Here is a 15,889-nt window from a genome sequence, read left to right as displayed (position 1 = left end):
CTTCGTAAGGAAGACGGCACTTAAAGAAGATTTTTTTATTCGATACGACTAGAGTTTTTGTCTATTCTAATAAATTATATATAGTATTATTTAATTGTGTTTGTTATCAAATCTATTTATCAGTTCATTGCAACCCACGCCACTGTGCTATAATCAAGCATGTTTACCAACGACTTAATACGATGTAAAAGGCACCAGCCTTAAGTTTTTCGGTAACGGGAGTTCGAAAAATAAGTACCGGGCTCCTGGTTGACTACCGCACGCTTGTCTCATAGAATACACAATGCCCTGAGCCCGTTACGTTTACGTTCCTTGTTCAGTAGTTGAGTGGCACCCAAAGGTCACCAGCGACCGATAAGTGATAACACAAACACCCGAGCGCTCTTCTTCTACTCGTGATCGAGTATTATGGTGGTTTTCATTCAAACTTTACTGCTCTGCGTGACTAATGTAAATAGTGTGTGATGCCCTTGTTGTTTTCGTTCGATTGAAGGTTTGTGCGCAACTGCTTCTCAATGACATTCTTTTTCAAACGAGATGATGTCTACTGCGACCGGTGAGTAACACTTAATAATCGGTCAATGCCGAAAGGGTCTTAGTCCCTTCTGCAAGGTAAATTATAGTTTTTGTTTTGAAATAATAGAAGAAAGGAATTTTTTTTAGATAAAAAATATACATGTGGTGATACCATAATAGTATTATCCAATTAAGTACAAGTGTTTAAATAGTGTATTAGCACATTTTGTATAAATATTAGACTGAGTTTGTTTATGCGTTTTAAGATGTGTTTTAATTTATATTTTGATCAGACGACATAGCTATACAGGCTTTACGTTTCCTTGGAAGCTGCAATTGTTTTAAATTTTAAATTAAAAATAATTTTTAAGTGTATTTTTCGTATTTCCTACATTTAACTTTATTTTCTTTTTATTTCTTTCCACATTTCTGATAACATATTTTGGTTAGTTTTATCTTTATCTCTTGCTGTTTTATCTGGTAGCATCCATTCTATTATTTCTATACTACTTTTTTAATTATGGTTTTGTTTGAATTGAGAAGCTTCTCTGAATATGCACTTAGTTGACCATATAGGATACTCGAAACTATTTTGCAGACTGTATAAAGGAGAATTGAGGCGGTAGCTAGAAGGGCCTATCTGCTAAAAGTGTATTTTGAGAAACCAATCCAATTTGTTCGGTCTTCCATCAACCTAGGGTCAAATGGAATGTTCATTTTACGGAGATCTGCTTGGATGGTATCTCTCCATCGCATTCTGGGACGCCCGAGTGGTCTTGTGCCTGTGGGAATCTCCTCCCATACCAGTTTTACAATTCTCTCGTTATGCAGTTTGTGCACGTCATCTTAGTCGCTGTGATTTAATTTCTTGGACAATATCGGCGTCATTGTAGAATGCTTTTAATTCGATATTGGTTCTGATCTTATACTGGTTTGTGGTGATGTCATGGTGAGGTCCGAATATTTTCGTTCAAAGCGTCTGAGCTTTTCTTCGTTTGCTTTGGTCATGGTCCACGTGTCGCATCTGTATGTTATTACAGGTCTGACGATGGATTTATAGATTTGTATCTTTGAACTTCTTGTAAGATTTTTTGATTTTATGAGCTTATCCAGTACGAATAGACAGCGCAACACATTTGGCAGCTTAAAATGTCTTCTGTAGAATAAAGGCCTATAAATATTATTGTTGTATAGAGTTGATTTAGAGGCACAAATCTTTCTCAGCTGTACCAACACTTCACTAAAAAAATTGTTGTACTAACGTAAAAACCGTAATATCGTAGAAAAAATTGGTAGACTGACAGAGAACAACATAAAGAATTTAATTCTGTGATCTCCGGAAAAAGGACCCATAGGCCTGTAGGCCCTTATTCTAGCCACCGCCTCAATTATTCGTTTATAATTTATTTCCCTTCTTAGGCTGATCAATAAGGGCTGATCAATAATGGATTTCAATCAACAAATACAATCATATAATCATTTCTAAATCCGGTAGTCCCAAAAATCGTAAGATTACAATATTAAAAATATATAAATGTATCAACTGGTCAAAAAAATTTAGACACTTGCATTTTTTTTTAATTTTGTCAGTGTCTAGGGGTTTTAATGGGGGAAGAAATAAACATTAATAATAAGTTCATTTATAACAATAACAATTGTTCTTTTAATGTTTTTCAGTCATCGCGTCACCATAGAAATACAAATTTTTACATTTGGGAAAAATGATACTTTATCTTGTTTACTAAATAGCAACATATTTTTTGCATTGTTTGTTGCATTTACGACAGTGGCGGTTCCTGACTTTAGAGACAGGGTCGGCAAGGTTTTTTGTATCTTCAGATATGTATGCCGTCTAATAAAAAGGCTCAGTCATCATAGGAGATTTTTTGTTTTTTTTTTCCTATAAATTTAGAACCTAAACATGTTTATAAATTAACTTTAGTCCAGCGAAATTGATTGTACCGTCATTATAAAATTTATTAGAGTTTTTAAGAGATTTCAAATTTTTTTTCGATTAACATTTGAGACAAGCTTGCCATTCTCTCTTGTTTCATGGTGTTTGGACCATACGTTTCGATTCTTTTGACGCGAGAAATCCCCTTCATTTGAGGCAGAAGTTGATCGTAATGAGAGAATTAATGACAATAATTTATTGATTTTGATAACAGGTTGTTATGATGAATTGCAGTATATAAAGTTATACATATCTTGTAACTTATCTCACCTTCCGAAAATATTTGGATCAGCATATAAAACTTTTAATTCATTTGGTAACTTTATTTAATTAAAAACTGATAGATAATTTTTAATTAACTTTCCTAATATGTAGATATCTTGGAAATTATTTGGCGTAACTTTTAAATTTTGAATCGTTAAAGAGGTCAAAAATTTGAAAATCTTCAAAATTTGAAGAACGAGTATCTATTTGCATAATAATAGTATTAAAAATTTCAAAATGTATTCGTTTTTCGAGATCTGTGTCTGTGTCATGCCTTTGTTTTTTTTTGTGGGGTTCGGAAATATCAAGCTAATCCAAAACGTCACTGCGTATATATTGAAAATTACTATCCTTACGAAAACTAATGTTTTTACACGTATCCTACAAAACTAATTATATTCTAATGACAATGAATAAATAAAGCTTGCGGTGCAATAGTTTTAACTTTTGCCTGAAAACCATTCAATTCACTGGACAACACGGTAGCGCCGTCATAAGTTTGCCCTGCCAATTTATTTTTGATATAAAAAAATATATTCTGCCTTATGGGTATTACTCACGTCTATAAAATCTAAAAACCTTTCATAAATATTACCAAGTAACGCGTATCGAACAACAATTGATAATAATTGTGAATGACATGATATATCAGTAATTTCATCTACTTCTAGCGAAAAGCAAATGGTTTCCTGAATCTCATATTCAACTTTATTTAAAATGAATAGAATGAATAAACGACGTAAAACTGCGTGATTATTTTTTACAATTTTGTTAGGTTTAATAGCATTTGCACATTAGACATTATCTAATAAAACGTAGATATTTTGTTTTCCAAATAAATCTAATTTAATCTGGCTGTATGTATGATCTTTTGAAATATCATGTTTACCTAAGCCATAAATAATTCCTTTAATTTATCGTAACCAGATTCACACCCCGAATTTTGATTGCCCTATTTGTCGAAAATAAGATGCAAGGCCAACAGAAAAGTTTGTTTTTTATTTCACTCACGGTAAGCCATAAGTACTTGCCGTACCAATTATCCGAAAAAAATCTATTACTTTCCTTACTACGCACTTACGCACTAATATTTATAAGCCGGAACATTTTAGACAAAGGATGCCCCTTATTTTTAATATCAATTTGTTCTTTTTATGGAATAGATGAAAACCCATTTTGCAAAATATAATTTACAATATCAGATTGATCAGTGCCTACACTTTCTCCCGTATCTTGCATTTTTTAGATTAATTTACCTCTATTTATTTACACTTTAATATTAAAAAAGAAAAAACTTCAAATATATCAAAAAACCCTTTAACTATTTACGGCAACGATAACTTATCACAGTATTACGTATAAAATTAAAGTAGTAAAAAATTAAAACAAATCAATACAAAATGAATTAATCGTTACGCTCTCAGGAAAGCCAGTCAGTGCACTATCACTACTTAAGTACTTATCCCGAAATAACATTTCATTTGTGGTCAATACCAATGAAGCATCGGCAAATTTAATTCTGCCGTACCTACCATTTAAATGCTTACGAAAAGAAATGTATATTTGGTTGCCTATTGACTAATATTCCCTTAATTTTTACATGTAAATTCTCAAGCTTGGGATCGTCTTGCCGAAAAGGGTCTGTATAAGAATTCACCAGTCGGATGCATGACTCGGATCTCGGTCATTAATTTGAAAAGTGTCTTGATGCGCAGGGATTACTTAACGCTCGAATTGATCGAATTCTTTTAAAAACCATGAATACAATTTAGTCTGTATTATCTCACAAATATATTTTTTTAATTCAAGGAAACAAATGACATCAACTTTTTACCCGCGATAATTAATTATTGAAATACTGATTAAATTAAATATTAAAAAAATCCATAATATCTATAAATGTGTGGGTCGGCACTGCCGACCCTGACCGGCCGCCACTGATTTACGATTAAAGTTTCACTTTATTCTGATAACTTCATATTATTACGTACATTAGCGTTTTCAAATCGTGTTAGCATTACTCCCGAAAATAATGTAAAAAGTGTGGCATTACATGAAGATAGTGGAAGTATACTTTATACTGCAAATTATTTAATATATTGCCAAAAGTACCGTCCATGTCGCTTCTAAGAATTGTCTGACTGGAGAAAACAGTAGACCAGAATCAGGAAGAAAAAGTACAGAGACCAGCATGAGGAACTTTTTGTAAAGATTTGCGTATTACGGAACCGCTCTCAACGTCAAAAATGATCTCGCTAGTCATTTGTTAGAAGTTCGAAGAACTCATATTTCTCTACAAACTGTAAAAAGAGTCCTGCATAAAATTAGTTTACGTTCTCAAAAGCATATAGCATGCCTTAAAAAACAGCATCTTATCGAGATATCACGATGAGATTTACGAATAATCGCAGAGACTGGACTGTTCTGCAATAAAGTGTTGTAATGTTCTCTGACGAGTCCCGTTTTTGCTTACGATCTACAGACGGACGCGACCGTGTATGGAGGAGATCCAGAAAACGATTTAAATCTTGCTGTATTTCATCAAAAACGTTATTTGATGACGGGGGTGTTATCGTATGGGTGGGAATATGTTTCAACGGACGCACCGAATTAATTTTCATCGAACATGAACTCTAATAGCAGACAGATACATTTGTCAGTGTCTGGAAGACAATGTTGTAATATACGCCCCTTTCGTTAGGGATAATTTCTAATTTATGCAGGATAATGTGCGTCCACATACTGCACGAATCGACATGGACTACCAAAATATCCGAATTCCCGTTTTGGATTGGCCCGCTTGAAGTCCACGTTTTTTTTATTGTTACATTGCATTGTTTATAATCTACTCTATATAAAGAGTAATAATTAAATAGTCTGTAAGTAAATTAACGTAAGTTAGGTACCGTCCAGTTCTCTAAGTATTATTGCGGTAGGTCTTCTGGTCATACCCTCTTCAATCTTCTTTCGGCAAGTGGTTGGGTGAATAAATTAGGTATCAGTTCGTTGTTGTGATCAGTGGTGCGATTTTTATATTTCATTGAGTGATTCTTTATTATGTCCTTAAGTAATGGGATGTCCAGATCATTGTGAAGTGTTTGGTTAGATACATACCATGGACCTTTACTTATCATACGGAGTATTTTGGATTGGAATGTTTGAAGTATCTTCGTATTTGAAGGTTTACTACAGCCCCATAGTTCTATTCCATATGCCCAAACTGGTATAATTATAGCTTTGTACAGAAGCAGTTTATTTTCAAGAGATAACTGAGACCTTTTGTTAAATAGCCAGTTCATATTTTTTAGTTTAAGGTCAAGTTGTTTCCGTTTAGTTTTAATGTGCGTTGTCCATGTAAGTTTTTCATCCAGGTGCAATCCCAAGTATTTGACAACTGGTTTTATAGGAATAGGAGTATTATTAATAAAAACTTGTGGACATGTAGATTTTCTTATTGTAAAAGTAGTTTGTACTGACTTGCTAGCATTAACACTGATCTTCCATTGCTTAAGCCAATTTTGTAATTGATCTAAATGATTTTGTACTTTTTGTGATGCTACATTAGGGTCGATATCCACTGCCAAGATTCCCGTGTCATCGGCAAATGTAGCTAAGAAAGTATCATTGCTGATTGGAACGTCTGCTGTAAATATCAGATACAGACATGGACCCAAAATGCTACCCTGAGGTACGCCAGATTGTATGATGTGGTAATAATTTGAGTAGCTGTCTTCAATTTTTACTTGGAAATAACGGTCAGTGAGATATGATTTTAGTATAAAGTATAGTAGGTCTGTTAGGTGTAATTTCAATTTGTAGAGGAGACCTTCATGCCATACTCTATCAAATGCCTGTTGTATATCTAGAAACACTCCAGCGCAAAACTTTTTCTCTTCGAGAGTTGTTTTAATTATATTTACTATTGTGGCATTGTTGGATGGTTGAGTGTTCATGTTTAAATCCAAATTGGTGTTGTGGTATAATTTCGTTTATGAGAACAACTTGCTTGATTTTATATAATAGAAGCATTTCTAATACATTTTGGGACATTATTGGGAGTAGGCTTATAGGGAGCTATGAATTTGCTTGCGTTGCGGGCTTACCAAGTTTTGGAATCATAGTAACTTGAGCAAATTTCCATTATATTGAAAAGTATCGAAGATGTAGTATGCTGTTGTATATTATTGTTAATAGCACCACTGCTTTTCTCGGTAGCTTCTGAAGTAATTCCCCTGTTATCAAATCATAGCCAGGAGCTTTCTTAGGATTTAACATTTTTATTTGTTGTCGAACCTCTGTCGGAGTAAATGATGTCAGAGGAAGAGATAGTTGACATTGAGTTTCGAGTTACATTCTTATATCATCATCTTCACTGTTATTAGTATCTGGTGCTGCGAATACAGTTGCAAGATGCTCTGCGAATACTGTTGTTTTTACTCCGTTTGTGCAGGCCCGGGTCACATCTGTTTTTCTTAAAGGTAAATTTGTTATTGTCGGTCGTTTAAACTTTTTTGTAGCTTTCCATATAGAGTGGTCTTCATGTGAAAGGTTTGAAACTGGAAAGAGTCGTTTTTTTCTTCATGTAATGCTCTATTTAGTCTATGACTTATCCTGTTAAGGTACGTTTTATTTATTGGATTTCTCGTTTGTTGCCATATGCGTCGAGCTCTTCTTTTTTCTGCTACCAGTTCTCTTGTATGAAGGGGATAAAATGGTTTTCGTGCACACTTCTTTGGCGCTGTGGTGTTGCTTCCCATCCTGATGTTTGTTCGTTGTTAAATATCTGTTGTTAAAAATCCTGTTGTTAAATAGTCTACTGCTTTCTCTACATCTTCGTTTTCTTTTATCGTCTAGTCTAATTTTTGTATTTACAGAATTTTGGAAAACATCACAGTTTGTTTCTTTAGTTGTGAGTTTGGGTGGTGGTGTTCTCCATATAAATCTGGAATTTTGTTGACATCCGTTTGAAGTCCACGTAATAAAAAAATTCGGTCGCTATGCACTTGCTCCTGAGAATATTGACCAAGAATTTAAATGACAACCAATGGATGCGATAGAGATGCATTTTATGATTATGGAAATTTAACGAGTGCTGATGTGGGGATCCTCAGTAGTAGCTAACAATACTCATATTCAATAACAATATCTAATCATATTCCTTTTCTTTAATTATAACAGTTTTGGTTCTTTTATTTCTTGCAATTATTATGTGGAAGTTTTCCTTTGAATTTCGTGATACACTCTAAATATCTACTAAAAGATGATTGATTATTCTGAGTAAATTTGTTACAAACTTTCACAGAACCAAATGAAAAAGTAGTTTTTTTCGAAAAAAAAATATTACCTTCAAATAAGTAAACACTTCAGATAACCCTTGACACATACGATTATTATTTTTAAATTTTGTCGAGAAATTAATAATATTTACCAAAAAAAGGCCACTGCTTTGACGCACTACTATATCTTGCTCTAATTTTTTATCTAACCGGTTATTCATTTATATACCAAGAACGGAAAAGTTTTCTGCAAAATGTAACGATTCTTTAATAGGGTGAACCGGAAGGTCATTCGTGATAGTTAAGTGTGTAGGCTGTTACGGTTTAACAAATAATATCATGAGACTTTCTTGTTTATCTAAAATTAATAATAAGACATTAATTGAGACACACCTGAATGGAATCTCTGATCAGGAGCGAAATAAAGTTGTGGTTATACAGGAACGCAATAAAGTCCTGGGAGTAGGTGAAACCACCAAACCCAATATTGACCATTTTATCGACACTAACACTAACCTTTACTGACTTGAAGCATTAGGACCTCTGGCTCTAACTGGAAAAAACTGGAAAACAAAGGATATGTAGATTGCAGATTTTAGATACAATCATTCTCACTAGGCCTCAGTAGATATATTCATACTTAGATCTGACCTATTTTTCCCCTACATCGAATTTTGTGGTTTTCATAAAGGTCTTAGCATCTGCTGTTAAGTCTCTTTTGAATCGAGGCCTTATTGACGATGTTCTTGGTTGCATATAATTGGTTGTCACTATTAAATCTTATTATGGTTAATAATAAGCTGTTTAATCAGGTTTACGGTTCAATAAGAAAAACACAGTTTTATGGTTTGAAATAAACTTTACAATTTGGTATAGATTCTGATTTATGAATTCCATCCCTGAAGTGACAATCTGGAAGTGCTGCAAAATACGCAGCTGTTATGAAATGTTATGCAAATCTGCGAAATACGGTGAATAATCCAAAAATTGGAAATTTAATTCATGGATTTTAGCCATTGTCAAAATGCTCATAAAACATGGTGCATTGTCGTGATGAAAAAGGATTTTTTTCTTCGGTACACCAATTTTTTTCACAAATTTTTGATTCAGCTGGTGTAAAAGGTTACAGCAATATTAAGAATTTATTGTTTTTCCATCTTGCTAGTAACTCACTAACCAAATTCCTTTCGCAACCCAAAAAACTGATGCTAAGATCTTCTGGGCTGATTTTTGGACACAAACTCGTTTCAGAGGCGAAGAACCAGGTCACACCACTTAAAGCCTCTTATTTTGATTTAGGATCATGGTGATAGACCCAAGTCTCATCCATAGAGATAAATCGACGCACAAAATCCACTATATCTATCCGATCTAAATGTTGCTGAGAAAGTTGCATTCGAATATGTTTTTGTTCCATTGTTAGCGAATGCGACAAACATTGTGAATACAGCTTTCTGAAACACAATACTTCAGTCAAAATATTGCTTACAGTGTCCAATGAGATGCCTAGTACTTCTGCTAAATTTCTTTCAGTCACTCAACAATTTTTACACGTCTTTGACGTGGATCGCCTTCAAAGCTTGTACGACCACTTTTAAACTTAGAAACTCATCTTTATACTATACTAATTGAAGGAGAAGAGTCCTTATACACATTCAATATTGCTTTATAAATTTCCTTTACTTTTAAACTTTTAAAAATAAAAATTTAATTCCTACACAATAGATAATTTTTCCCATTGCAAAAAAATATTCTTGACACGTCGATACTAATAAATTTGTAAACAAATATTGAATGAAGAGTACCAACTAAAAAAAATTACTCTAGTAGCAACGCCCTCTATTATCAAACAGCAGAACTTATTAGACAGCCTTCTTCTTTATTAAATTCCATCTTCTATCGAAGGTTGGAAATCATCATTACTATGCAGACCCTCTTAACTGCCGCTCTAAATAGTTCTGCACTACTGCATTCAAACCTTTCCTTCTCCAGATTCTTCGTCTTTCTACATTTCGTTTTCCTCGAGTTTTGCCTTGCATAATAACCTTCAATAATGAGTATCTTTGCCCTCTTATAACATGGCCTAAGTACTCAAGTTTTCTTCTTTTAATAGTCAATATTATTTCAGCTTCATTTCCTATTCTTCTAGTAACTTCTGCGTTTGGCATTCTTTGAGTCCATAATATTCGTAGGATTTTTGTAACACCAAAATTCAAAGACGGCCAACTTATTCAGATGGACTTGTTTTAGTGTCCACGCTTCCAAGCGATAAAGAAGAGTATCCATTCTTAATGGCGTAGTAGAAACTCGATATATATCCCGACAACAAAAAAACTTTTCAAGTGTAACCAATGTTTCAATACATGTCATAATTTCGTTGGTTTGGTCTACATTTGATATTATCCATGTTCCTAAATATTTATAGGTATCCATACTCTCAATTAATTGGATGTTTGCATTTGCTGATTTAGTCATGATCATGCATTTAGTTTTTTTTTCCAATTCATCCTTAGTCCATATTCATGACAGAATTCATTAAGTCGTTGCATTACGTTCTGTAAATTATTGTTTTTATCCTTCATTATTACTGTATCGTCTACATTGATAGATATGCCTTCTATTGAATCTGAGAGCGCTTCTTTAAATATTGCTTCACTGTAGACATTGAAGAGTAGTGATGACAGCACGCAACCCTAGCGGACTCCTTTCTGTATTTTGATATCTTGGGTGTTCTGGCTGTCAAATCTTACCGTGGCAGTTTGATTCCAATATAGATTAGATATAATTTTCATATCATGACTGGCAATATTTTTGCGTTTTAATATTTCTACAAGCTTTTTCTATTCAACCTTATCAAATGCCTTTTCAAAATCTACAAAACAGAAGTACATGTCCTGATTCATATCCATGCATCTCTGGGCCAGTACATTCAAGCCGAACAAAGCATCTCTTGTGCCCATATCATCTCTAAAGCCAAATTGTATGTCACTAATTTCATATTCAAGAGTTTTAACAATTCTGCTATGTAATATTTTCAAAAATGTCTTAAGGTTAATTAAAGATATCGTTCTATGATCTAAGCAGAATATTGCACTTGACTTTTTGGGTATTGCCCACTTGACTTGACTTTTTGAAAGCTTGGTTTAACTGCACTTGTGCTGACCTCTTTAGAGCAGCGGTATCGAAAGTGCGAATGCCATGATGGTTGCCAACCTTCTTAGAGGAGATGGTATATGAGGAAGAAGAAGACAAAGGTCGATTGGAGCCATTTTCTGAGGATTGTGGCAGTCTGATATATTAGATTAAAGAATTCAACCATCATCATCTTGGTGCTACAGCCCTTAGAGGGCTTTGACCTTCTCAAGCTTTCTACGCCATTCTGTTCTGTTCCTTGCTTGCATTTTCCAGTTGTCGACTCCGATCTTCTCAGCATCTTGTGTTATCCCGTCCATCCACCTCAGCTTTGGTCTACCCCGTCTTCTCATTCCCACGGATTGCGCTGTTAGAATCTTTTTATCATGTTCGATTCAGGGGCCTGGGCTACATGTCTTGCCCACTGCAGGCGGTTTGGCTTAATTATAGTAGTAATATCTTTACCACCAAACGTATGCTTGTAGATATTCTGCAGTTCAAAGTTATATCTACGTCTCCATATTCCGTTCTCACAGACCACTCCGAATATCTTGCGTAGCACCTTTCTTTCAAAAATCGATAGAGCGGATTCATCTGTTTTAGTTAGCGTCCATGCCTCTGATCCATATGTGAGAACAGGGACTATCAGTGTTTTATACAGCCTTATACGAGTTTTTTGAGACAGACGTTTGTTAGCTAAGTACTTTGTTAGACCATGATAACACCTGTTTGCAATTATTATTCGCCTTTTTATTTCCTCAGATGTGTTATTATTGGTGTTAACCGATATCCCTAGATATATGAACTCTTTGACTGCTTCGAAGTTTTGGTCATTGATGATTAAATCTCCGTCAACATTTCCAGCTCTTGTGTTTGTGTTAGTCGCCATGAATTTGGTTTTATTTTGATTTATATGTAACCCCATTCGTTCTGCTGCTGCTACTAGGTCGGTTAGGATTTCCGCAGTTCTCGCCCTGGTTTTTATTATAATATCCACGTCGTCTGCATATGCTACAATTTGGACTGATCTATTAAATATTGTTCCCCTGCTATCTAAATTAGAGTCTCGTACAACTTTTTCTAAGGCGACATTAAAAAGCTGAAACGCCAGCGCATCTTTCTGCCTTAACCCCCTATGTATTTCAAATGGTTTGTGGTTTTGAATTTTTACTGCTGATAGCATCTGCGCCATTGTCGCTTTTCAGACTTTCAGTAAAGAATTCAACCATTACATCAATAACATCTTCATCAATGAGTTTTAATAATTCAATGGGCACATTATCTGGTCCAGTAGATTTGCTCTCTTTTGTGTTTTTGATGGCATAGATGACTTCTTCCCGTAATATTGGTGGTCCGGTATCCTCTGTGGTTTCTAATGATAGTTCTTTTCTTTCATCATTAAATAGCTTTTCGGTGTAATTGGTTCAATGACACAATCTTTCCTTAATATCAGTAATAATATCTCCTTTATCATTTTTAAGGATATTCATTCTTGTGCATTTTCTAGAACCTGTCATTTTTTTGATTTTTTTGTGTAAGTTAAAGCTATCATACTTTTTATTCAGATCTTCTATGAACAGCCTATTAGCCCTTATAATGACATGCTGATTTGTATTAATAATGAATATATTAAAATTTTTGGTCAAGTTTAAATGCTATTTATGTAGATTTTTGATTTGCCAATATATTGTACGTAAATCGTACTTACATACGTAATAGGTATTATGAAACTTAATAGCAAAACAATAATAAACTTGATTATAACGTAGTTTTTAATTAATTCCACGGATATTTAAAACAGCTACAGTTTTAGACATTTTTGAATTTATTATTAATTTTTCGCATTTAATATTCACTAAATTTTATTTGCAAATTAGGTGTATAAAAAAATTAGTACCAAAATATATTTAAATAGATTTTCAACATTACAATGATGTGGTAAAAATATGGTGTACATTTTCGAAATAATAACGTTGTCGTCTCTAATTCCTTTCACAACCATCTTTCCTAAAATTTTTCCATATTTTTTCTCCTTTCTGCTATATCTTTTTTCTTGGTCCAGTTGTACCTCTTGGACTTGACACACATAACTGATAAGAAGGTGCTTAGAAGGCTAAAACGCGGAGATGGAACGGATAATCACCATAAAAGAAAGAAAACTATATACTTTGATCATATGGACAGAGAACCTAAATAGCAACTACTATGACTGATTATTGAGAACATGATTGTGCGTGAAACACTTTATTGGTTACTTAACCTTTCAGTAGACGCAGTTTAATTTTGTGTATGAGTAGTCGCACACGGTCTACTAAACCGGTCCTAAAAATAGTCCTCTGTATGCATTTGATTTAAATTTTAATAAAATAGTCTATTGTTTGTAGTTTTTTTTAACATTATTTATTATTATTGACATATTTTGTTTATTTAAAATGATTATTTATGTAGCACAAAACATTGGCCACAATTTTTCTAATAGTTTGATTTATTTTTTTTTACTAAACAAATTACAATTAATTTAAAATTAAAATATAACATATTAGTCTTCAAGAACCATCTTGAACAGAAATAAAACATCCTTTTACTAAGACTTATTATAAAAAAATATAAGAGATGGCAAAAAACATAATAAAATTAAGCCGTAATATTGTTACAGTCATTGCAAATTGGATTTACGTGTTCCAAATAAAGATACTTTTTACAATTCGAACAAAAATATTTCGTTTTTCGATTCCTTTTGCATCCACAGTCATTACACCTCCCAATTGCTCCCGGAGCTCTTGAACTAGCACGACATCTTCATCCAAATGACAGATCCCTTTCAGTCGAATCCTTATTATCTTAGGTATTTAGACATTTTGGCTTCGATTCTTCTGGTTGTTGTCTTCTTCTTCTTCAGTGCCTTATCAGGTCCGGATGTTGGCGATCATCAAGGCTATCATGGTTTTGTTGACTGCTCTGCGAAACAGCTCCGCTGAGGTCATCCCAAACCATTGTCGGAGATTTTTCAACCACGAGATACGACGGCGTCCCGGTCCTCTTCTGCCAAATACTTTACCCTGCATAACGAGTTGAAGAATTCGATATTTTTCTTCGTTCCGCATCACGTGGCCGAGGTACTCAAGCTTACGTTGTTTAATTAAATTAAGCACTTCTTTTTCTTTTGTCATGCGCTGTAGAACCTCAACGTTGGTGACATGGTCCACATAAGATATTTTTAGTATCCTTCTGTATATCCACATCTCGAAGGCTTCGATTCGTTTTTCAGTGGCTTGCGTCAGTGTCCAGGCTTCAACTCCATATAGTAACACGGGAAGAACGTAGCACCTCACTATGCGCATCTTGGTTCCCAAACTGAGATCACTGCAGCACAGCAAGGATCTCAACTTAATAAATGTAGACCGTGCCATTTCAATTCTGGATCTAATCTCTTGAGCGTAGTCCCATTGTACGTTGAGGGTAGTTCCGAGGTAAGTGAATCTGTCGACTCTCTGGATCTCTTCGTTACCTGCCATTAGTGCCCAGGGATCTAAATTTGTACGGCTGACAACCATGACAACCTCTGGTTGTTGTACATAAGGCTAAATGCTAAATTTTTCAGAACTTCTCGTCGGCTCGGATCGGGTCTAATATTTCTTCTTTTGTAATATATGGAACTATTTCTTCTGACGTAAGTTCTATGTGCTTCAGATCCTCTCTTTCACCATCGAATAGTTGGTCGATATATTCTACCCATCTTTGTACTTTCTCATCCGTCTGTGTTATAGTAGTCTCGTGTCTATCCAGAAGTGCATCAGTGGGATTTTGTTTTCTTAGTTTTGTCAGTTCTTTAACTTTCTTGAGTAGGTTAAACAGATCATATTTATTTTGAAGGTTCTCGATCTCTTTGCATTTCTCTTCAAAGTATTTTTCTTTTGTCTACTTTATCATCTTCCTGATCTCGTGGTTTATCTCTCTGTATTTATTGTTGTCTTTGTTTTTTAAATTTTCTCCATTGTTTCATCATATTGAGTATCTTGTCATTCATTCATTCTTCTTTTCTCCTTGCGGAAGTCTTTAGTATTGCTTGACAGGGTTCCAGTAGGCAATGTTTTAGTCCATCTCAGCACTCATCAATATCCTTGGTGTTTATGTTCAATTTGCTGCAGTTCCCATGCAGTTTATGTTGGAAGCATTCTTTTGTGTTAGGTTCTTAAAGTTTTCTTGTGTCTATTAAAGGGATTCTTTGATGCCTTTTAATATTCTTAAGGGTAAGTGTAATCTTGGTGATAAGTGGATTGTGATCTGAGGCTATGTCTGATCCAAGATATGCTTTCACGGCTTAAACAGCATTACAGTATCTTTCATTGATCATAATGTAGTCTATCTGGTTCCTGACTATTTTCTCCGATATATCTGCGGGCAATCACCATGTTTACAGTCGTCTGTTTGGTAACTTGAAAACTGTGTTTGTTATATTCAAGTTCTGCTCTGGACAGAATTGTAACAGACACGGTCTCCTCTCTCATTTCGATTTCCCAGACCATAGTTTCTTATACACTTTCCGCTTTATCCCTTTCCAATCTTTGCATTGAGATCACCTAGGACTATTGTGATTTCTCTTGTTTTCGTTAATCTCAATGCCTCTTCGATATCTCGGTAAAATAATTTCACTTTTTCTTCGTCGGGATTCGCCGTAGGAGCATTAACTTGTATCAAATTCAGTTTGGCATAAGATGTCACCAACTTCAGTACCATTACCCTTTCT

At 34.3% G+C, this 15,889-nt stretch overlaps 1 protein-coding gene across 1 annotated transcript in view; it reads left to right on the top strand.

Annotated features, from left to right (window-relative positions):
• Window positions 1–245: 245 nt before the first annotated feature.
• Window positions 246–15,889, top strand: part of LOC140433120 (uncharacterized) — a 247,345-nt gene continuing 231,701 nt past the window's right edge. The window contains exon 1 of the mRNA XM_072521173.1: window positions 246–556. Within this exon, the coding sequence (XP_072377274.1) occupies window positions 516–556 (41 nt within the window). The 5' untranslated portion in view covers window positions 246–515. The remainder of the gene's footprint in view (window positions 557–15,889) is intronic.

The sequence above is a fragment of the Diabrotica undecimpunctata genome, chromosome 2 (genome assembly GCF_040954645.1).
Source record: "Diabrotica undecimpunctata isolate CICGRU chromosome 2, icDiaUnde3, whole genome shotgun sequence".
Lineage (NCBI taxonomy): Eukaryota > Metazoa > Arthropoda > Insecta > Coleoptera > Chrysomelidae > Diabrotica > Diabrotica undecimpunctata.
Note: the sequence above shows the minus strand (reverse complement) of the source record. Positions and strands in the feature narration are given on the sequence as shown.